Raw genomic sequence first — 9,375 nt, forward strand, 5'->3', positions numbered from 1 at the left:
TTTACTCTTTCTTTCCTTTACCCTTTCTTAGCTTTACCCTTTCTTACCTTAACCTTTCTCAGTTTTACCCTTACTTACCTTTATTCTTTCTTTCCTTTACTCTTTCTTACCTTTACCCTTTCTCACTTTTACCCTTACTTACCTTTATTCTTTCTTTCCTTTACTCTTTCTTACCTTAACCTTTCTCACTTTTACCCTTACTTAACTTTACCCTTTCTTACCTTTACCCTTTCTTACCTTTATTCTTTCTTTCCTTTACTCTTACTTACCTTTACCCTTTCTTACCTTTACCCTTTCTTACCTTTACCCTTTCTTACCTTTACCCTTACTTACCTTTACCCTTTCTTACCTTTATTCTTTCTTTCCTTTACTCTTACTTACCTTTACCCTTTCTTACCTTTACCCTTTCTTACCTTTACCCTTTCTTAACTTTACTCTTTCTTACCTTTACCCTTTCTTACCTTTACCCTTTCTTACCTTTACCCTTTCTTACCTTTACCCTTTCTTACCTTTACTCTTTCTTACCTTTACCCTTTCTTACCTTTACCCTTTCTTACCTTTACCCTTTCTTACCTTTACCCTTTCTTACCTTTACCCTTTCTTACCTTTACAATATTGCTAAATTTTAAATCATATCTAGTGGATCAGAGAAAAAACAATTGTTAACATGTGACCACTGAAAATGGCACAAATCCAGAATTTTAAGAAGTAGATCTTGCAGGATAGTGTCCATATAGCATCACCAAGAGCATCACCAAAATTCAGGATAATTTTTGATTTAGCAAATTTTGTTGGGCCATTTATTTTCTTGTGTTCAATTGAAATAAATATGAAACAAATTTTGTATTTTTCCAGTGGTTTACCCTATGAAGTATCAACAGAACAAGCTCTAAAGCATCCAGAAGTTGTAGAACAAGTAGAAGAATCGATTAAATGTCTTCAAGAAGTTACGGATAAATTCTTATCAACTGTCCTTAATTCACTAGATAAAATACCGTAAGATTTCTCTGTCTCTTGTAGCTTTCCAGGAACAATTCAAAACATAATCATGATCAGTCCATTTTAGTCTGAGGTTGAATTAATCTTGCTCAATACTACTTAAACTACCTACAAATGAAGTGGGTTGCTCCAATAAATGTTGATTTTAAGATCATTATACTATAGCCTTGTTCACACTGCCATTAAAATTGGCTCACTTGTAATGAACTGTGCTAGTTCTGGACTTGGCTCTGTTGGCCTGTACAGTTTACACTGCACTGTTTACTGAGCCAGAATGGTGAGTCATCAAGTATTCACCTGCTCTCTAGTCAGTGGAGGTCGAAAAACTGCAAGCATTCAATTTGCTGCCAACCATAAACAAGGCGATGATTTTGAAGTTTTGTGATTAATTTTGTCAAATGATTCTTAAAAATCTCTAACTTTGCTTTTGAGACACAAAGAAATAAAATTTTATCTTTTTGGCGAATATTGGCGTTGCAAGCCATTGCAACACAATTTATTTATTACGGCATTACATTTCATAGGGTCAAGGTCATTATTGCACATGTGCACTTCTCCTGGGGTGATGCCCAGTGGCGTGTTTACACTGCACTGATATTTTGGCCTGCCGTACTCCAACCGAGGCTACCTCTCCTTGTGGTACTCGGAACACTTAAACTAGCATAGTGTCGAGCCGTCTGAGGCTGTGCAATTTTTTGCACTAAGCTTGCACTCAGCCAGATAATTTGTGGCAGTTTAAACGTGGCTTTAGTTTGTCTTGGACTGTTATTTCTTTACTTTATAGTCTGATCTTTACTAAGGTTTTTTTTCAACCTTCTCAGATGAAGTTCAGTACATTAACATCGTTTTGAAAACCTTGCTCAAGGCTATGTAATGTATAATGTAAAAATAGAAGATTAGTTCATTTTGTACTTGATTAGTATTTGACTAAAAGATTAGTACTCTTTACTAAATATAGTATTTGATTTATTAGGTATGGTATGAGGTATATGGCTAAGGTCATGAGACAAACTCTAATGCAAAAATTCCCAGATGCCTTAGAAAAAGATGTTTTAAAAGTAAGTTTCTGTTCTTAAAGGGATACTACGTCTTAGAATGAACATAAAATTTAAGAATTTAAAACTTAGCCAATAAGAGCATATATTCATCAGTAGATATACCTGGTGTCATAAATAACATAACAGGATCCTTATATAATCCAATAAATCAAATAACTTAGTAATTATCCATAAATGTGCAATTAACTATTGAAAAACGCTTAATCTTAAGATTAAGCATTTTTCAATAATTACTTAATTTTATGAATTTTCCAGGGATTCTGTAAAACAAGCTCTTACCAATCATGCACATATAGGCATATATAGAAATTAAGCATGTGTGGAAGAGTTCATCAGAAAGTTGAAGGATGTTAAATAGATGACTAGCATACTATATTTAGTCTCGATCACTAGGGCCAAAAATAACTGCCTTTTGATCTACTTCTCATCAAAATAAATCAGTTTTCAAAGTATTTCACAGTGTTTGTTAAGACAAATGTCACAGATCAACCTGATACCTTTTTATGCATGTTAGTATTCTAAACATGCATCATTTTAATCAATAATATGGAGTTCATATAAAAATGCTGTATTCGTTATCTCTTGGGGGCAAAATGGGAAGTGGGTAGTTTATCAGCAGGAAAGAACAATCGAAACTACCAAAACCATGTGGGAGGTTGTATGAGTAACGAATGCAACATATCATGCAGTCGTGCATGATATTTATGAAAATATAAATAATATGGCTATATTTGTTTGTAGATTGTTGGTAATTTGCTATATTACCGCTATATTAACAGTGCTATAGTTGCTCCTGATGCCTTTGATATCATTACAATGAGTGCTGATAAAGGGTTAACTAATGATCAGAGAAGAAATCTTGGATCTATTGCCAAGATTTTACAGTTTGCAGCTTCAAATAAAGGAGTAAGTAAAAGGACCTTCAGTGCCCTTTTTCTATCAAACTCTTAATTTTGATGGTGATTTTGCTTTTTCTGCTATTAAACACCACATTTTGCAATGTAAAAACTATAACAAACTGCCTTTAATACCTTGACTGCAATAGGTACCTTTCTTGTGTCACAGAAATTTATAAATGCAGAAATTTGATTGGATTATATGCTAGGGAACAATAAAAGGCCACAGAAAGTCTGTAAACAATAAGCCATAATGTCAACAGCCTTTTTGTCAGAGGCTCTTAATGGCTGTATTTACTAGTGCAATCAAATCTCTGCATTCCATGATACAAGATACAAGTCAAGGTATAAGATAAAACTGGTAATATTGCCACAAGGTTGACAGCAGTAGGCTATATCAAACTAGTTATTATTATATTTTAGTTTGGTGGTGAAAGTGCCTATCTATCTAGTATGAATGAATATATCAGACATCTCATGAAAAATTCAAGTAAGTAAATTTTTGATTCTAGATACAAAGTTTCTACTGATCTAGATATTTTTTTTTGTGGGTTGTTAAATTTGCCATCTATGACCTGATCAGTTCTTTAGATTAATTTAAGTTGAACTTTGACCCTATAATGTTGATCGGATTAATTAGAACTGAAAGGTCAAAGGTTTAGAAAGCAATTTGAAATGTAGTAATATCATGTCCATCAGATAAAGCCATTTTATACAAATATATACAAAACAATAGATAAAGCCATTTTATATGTACATAAAATTAGTTAAAGCCATGTTATATGTACATAACATCAGATGGAACCATAACATTAGGTGTTTTATATACACATATTATTAGATGATACATAACATTAGGTGTTTTATACACATATCATTAGATGATACATAACATTAGGTGTTTTATACACATATTATTAGATGATACATAACATTAGGTGTTTTATACACATATTATTAGATGATACATAACATTAGGTGTTTTATACACATATCATTAGATGATACATAACATTAGGTGTTTTATACACATATTATTAGATGATACATAACATTAGGTGTTATATACACATATCATTAGATGATACATAACATTAGGTGTTTTATATACACATATCATTAGATGATACATAACATTAGATGTTTTATACACATATCATTAAATGATACATAACATTAGGTGTTTTATACACATATCATTAAATGATACATAACATTAGGTGTTTTATATACACATATCATTAAATGATACATAACATTAGGTGTTTTATACACATATCATTAAATGATACATAACATTAGGTGTTTTATACACATATCATTGGATGATACATAACATTAGGTTTTTTATATACATATCATTAAATGATACATAACATTAGGCGTTATACACCTGAAGTAACTTTTCTCTGTAACTTTATCTCTATTCAAATCAGCCTCAATTTTCATTTTGTTTTTTAAATCAGTCGTAAAAAGCATTTCCTCTTTGTTTGAAATGGTTACATCTCTTTATCAAACTTGAAGCAAATTCAATACTGATTGATATCAAACAATTTGTTTTGATTCTTTTTTTTTTGCCATTTTTAAAATTTATTTTTTTAAAGATGATTGTATTGCATGATTAAAACTGTCTGTTATTTCAAACTTGATTGAAGTAGAAATACTTTTTATATACTAGCGTGGAAATACACAAAAATATACGCAAACATATATAATTCTAATATTTGTATTTAAAACACTAAAGAATCGTGGGACACTAAGACCCTCCCAGAAGTATATTTCCCACAATTTATTCTTGTTCTCAACAAACAGGTTTCATATGACACATTCTGGTTAGTTGAAATAGCGACATTTGAACCGTACTGTGCTAGAAATCTTGTTAGATTACAATGGATTCCAAAAATAAATAATGGAAATTGTAATCCAATACCAAATCCAATCCAAATCTAATCAAAACTGAACTTTGTCGTCTGCCAATCTTGACACAATTTGATAAACGACTCCTCTGATTAGAACTTAGTACTTCTATATTTTTAAGATGAGTACTCTTACACTTGTTCTCTAACTGCTACCATGGGCAAAGGTTATCTCACTTTTCATTCTTCCTTTCTAGATCTATAATAACTCTACATTATAGGCTTCTTTTATCTTTAAAGATATAGTACCACTGAATTTAAAATCAGAGAATATAACATTGATCCATCTATATCTCATATGTTTAAAAGGCTAATAAAATTCTACAAATCCTTAACATAACATTAAAGATGGGTTCCCTTATGTTCATTTATGAAAATGAAAATGCTAATACTTATATGAATAGAAAGTAGAGGTGTTCTAATAACTTAGAAAAATACCAGACTGTACATAAATGTACATTTTTTGATTGATTTAAACTCTAAATTACATGCAATAAGAACATGATGACATGATTACGAATACATGATAATTCATTAGAAACACCAATTAATCAAATAGTTTGCTTAATTTGACACTAAAAAAATAAGGAAACCCATATTTAAAATGTTGTGACATAAATTGTCTTCCGCATTTTATTCAGATATATATGGTATGAAATGTGATAATGTTGGTACCATGTCCTCACTTGTTGTATTTTTTTGGAAACCGGGAAAATAAAAGATATGTTAGGCAAGAAAGTGTTCCCATGGCCCCATATTAATAAAAATGGAGTTGTTTTTAGCTGTTATAAAATCCTTTGCTTCTTTCAGTGCTAAGATAAATGTTTTAAGAAAAAAATCTTGCCTCCCTGAAAATTGAAATATTTTTTTGTAGCCATTGATTTTATGTGTATTGTCAGTCAAATGGTGATTTATATTTTCTTTTAAGTGATTTGTTGTAAACTTCTATGCTGAGAATAATTTTTTTGTGTAGTTTTTTAGTTAATGTCCTTTATATTGCCTGTATTATATTTTCTGTGGGAGTAATACAAAGTAAAATTTTTGCCATCAAATTTGGAAAGGCAACATGAAACACTTATTGAAATAACTATCCATGAAATGGTAGAAATTTAGTATTTTTTCAACAAAAAGTTTCTGGGTATATTTCAAGATAGTATATTATATGTCCAAATATTTTTAATGGGTTTCTTTGATAATCTGAACCTATTGGTAATGGTTAAGCCATGTTATTGAGATAAAAAATCAATTTGGTCAAATGACTATAGACAATTATTTTAAATTGAATGGTTTTTATCACCTTAAAGCCATGATTCACCATTTTATGAGGTCAATTAAACCTTGATCTTAGAAACAGAAAATGTGCAACTAAGCTAATCAGTAATATGTAACACCTTACTGTTTATCACGTGCTTGTTTTTCAGAAAGTATAGTTTATCATGTGTTTATTATTCAGAAAGTATTGTTTATCATGTGTTTATTATTCAGAAAGTATTGTTTATCATGTGTTATTCAGAAAGTATTATTTATCATGTGTTCGTTTTTCAAAAAGTATTATTTATCTTGTTTGTTTTTCAGAGAATATCATGTGTTTATTATTTAGAAAGTATTGTTTATCATGTGTTTATTATTCAGAAAGTATTGTTTATCATGTGTTATTCAGAAAGTATTATTTATCATGTGTTTGTGTTTTTAGAAAGTATTGTTTATCATGTGTTTGTTTTTCAGAAAGTATTATTAATCATGTGTTTGTTTTTCAGAAAGTATTGTTAAGCATGTGTTTGTTTTTCAGAAAATATTATTGATCATGTGTTTGTTTTTCAGAAAGTATTATTTATCATGTGTTTGTGTTTTTAGAAAGTATTGTTTATCATGTGTTTGTTTATCAGAAAGTATTGTTTATCATGTGTTTGTTTATCAGAAAGTATTGTTTATCATGTGTTTGTTTTTAGAAAGTATTATTTATCATGTGTTTGTTTTTCAGAAAGTATTGTTTATCAGCATGTGAGGTTGAAGATCCAGAAAGTAAATTTAATATAGATCAGTATACAGATGTTACTATGATATCTAAGCCTGTTATTTATATCTCTGTCTCAGAAATTGTCGATACTCATCAGGTAGTCTTTTATTATCAATCCACTAAACAGAAATTGCTTGAAGGGAAATATTGGTCTAATTGCTTTCCTTGTTGATAGGATAGCTCAGTCTTTAGTAAATCGTTTTAAAATTAGAGAATCGAAAGTTCATTCTATGATGGGGGAACAGGAACAATCTTTGTCACTGATTTTTGTCGCCTTTAATACCATCATTGTAAGCCTGTCTATTATTATTTCAGTTATTATTAGATCATCAAGACAAGATCTCACCTGAGCATGATGACCCATTACATGAACTATTGGAAGATTTAGGCGAAGTTCCTGTTATTGATGAACTTCTAGGTGAGACATTGCAACCTTGGCATGCTTTTCTGAGAGTTGAGAGAAAAATCTGAAAGTCTAAGACAAATTTGGCTCTGTAATTATTAACTTAATGATTTTTGCAAAGCATGTATATCATTTAATGTTCTAAGTTATAATTTTTTTTATCTGTTTTATCTATAAGCTTGAAGGTTGAATCGGAGAGATTTCTCTCATATAGCCTAAAGGAATTCATTAAAAGTGTGTTGCCAATGTTTAATGTATGTGTATCGGGCACATAACTTCTAATTTCACCATTCTAATTTCCTGCCTGACATACGTGGTTCTTGCGAGGGAGAAAAACTCACCCTCATTTTGAGTTATCATTTTCAAAAAAACATTGTGAGAGACGCGACTTCATAATCCACTTAATAAGTAGTTCTGTAATATAGGAATCGCCGTCCGTCGGGAAATTGGAAGGATGCTTATGATATGATAATATTCCCCTGTTGTGAATCAGATAAGTTTCTCTGCATATACAGTGGTGCAACCTATTTTCGTGGATATAAGGATTCAACACTGAATTTCGTCAAAGTTAAAAAAACAAAAAAAAAAAAATTTATGTCTTTGATGTTTCCTTTATGAATCCTTCACTTTGACCCATATTTCATGAGCAACCAACTCGGCAATGGCGGCAGAATGCGTCACTCATTTTCGTGTACAATGTTTGATCTATAGATAAGTTTAGAACAACACGTTGTATGGATACCGGGTGGTATAATTAACTTCTCTTAGTATTAATCTTTAATATCAATTCATTATAACTAGTGTCAATTCCTTCAAAGAACCACGATTTAAAAAAAAAATAGTGACTGACAAAATAAGACACGTAGCGTGATTTATTGCTAAAAGTCACTGAAACAACATAAGAATACGGTCCACTTTGTGTTCCATAGAAATTTTCTGCTGACACGGAATCCGCTAGTTGATCACGTGACTTCATTCGTTGGAATATAATCTAGCAGACGACACTTGGAATTCCGATTACCGCTTGGGATTATAAGGAAATTCGGCCGATAAAAAATGGTATCGTTTGGTAATAAGTGAAATCCGCCATTTTGTATTTGTCAAAGTATACATTATTACATTTACCTTGCTTGAAACTACTGGATTCATTCTACTAGCTGATATTGTAGATAAAACCCATGTTTATCAAAACAAACTAATGCGGAGGTCGCGCAAGGTCGCTCATGTAAATTATTAATCGTTTCCGGAAATCCATGAATAATAGGTTTCCACGAAATTAGGTTACTTGACTATATATATTTGACATTCAATTATGTATAATTTTCCTTGATACACACTAATAGAGATTGTACAGAGGAGTTTTACCTTTAATTTGGATCTTTCCATTTTTCTGTAAGATGTCTGTGGTTCCTGTAATTACAGAAATTTTGTACCATATATGGCATTAATATTACAAGAGAAGCTATCTAAGACTTTGTGACAACTTCGGCACAGTACGGTTACACTTAGTTTTAGTGAACTTGCAAGAATCACAGACATCTGACTGAAAATTTGAATGGTGTCCCCTATACATATAAAGAGTTTAGAAAACTTCCTTACAATCCCTTTCTGACAAAAAGAACATAACAATCTTGGATCATTCATTTTTAACATAAATTTCATCATAATAAGATTAGATTTATTATCCAGCCATAAAATGATACTATCTGTCCTCTATACTCTATCTCAGATTGTTTGATAATGTCACTGTTGTGTCCCTCATCACACACTGCATAATGTTGCCCGTCCTCATTAGCCCACCTAGCAGTGACAGCTCCAGTGGGGTACTGGGGACGCATTTGCCACCGTAGAAAAACAGTTTGTCCCCCCATTTTCACCCCTGATTTGCTTCTGAGAAATTTCAAAATATGATTTTTATGTGCTTTTACCCCAAATACACAAGAATGCATCAAAACAATTGTAGTTTTCAAAATTTTTCTAGGAGAGAACCCCTCAGACCTCCCGTGGGAGGCTTGCACCTTTTGGTTCTTACGCATCTGGAATCTCAATCCTAACAGTAAGTTATAGCCCCCTCCCCCCCCCCCCA

General features: G+C 31.4%; 1 protein-coding gene across 1 annotated transcript in view; it reads left to right on the forward strand.

Moving 5' to 3' along the window:
• LOTGIDRAFT_216980 (hypothetical protein) overlaps nt 1–9,375 on the forward strand; it is a gene marked incomplete at its 3' end in the record, with an annotated part of 60,463 nt that overhangs the window by 31,426 nt on the left and 19,662 nt on the right. Inside the window, exons 27-32 of the mRNA XM_009058746.1 lie at nt 727–996; nt 1,973–2,057; nt 2,799–2,963; nt 3,377–3,447; nt 6,851–6,983; nt 7,202–7,304. Of these exons, the coding sequence (XP_009056994.1) occupies nt 727–996; nt 1,973–2,057; nt 2,799–2,963; nt 3,377–3,447; nt 6,851–6,983; nt 7,202–7,304 (827 nt within the window). The remainder of the gene's footprint in view (nt 1–726; nt 997–1,972; nt 2,058–2,798; nt 2,964–3,376; nt 3,448–6,850; nt 6,984–7,201; nt 7,305–9,375) is intronic.

Source organism: Lottia gigantea, assembly GCF_000327385.1.
Source record: "Lottia gigantea unplaced genomic scaffold LOTGIsca_35, whole genome shotgun sequence".
NCBI lineage: Eukaryota > Metazoa > Mollusca > Gastropoda > Lottiidae > Lottia > Lottia gigantea.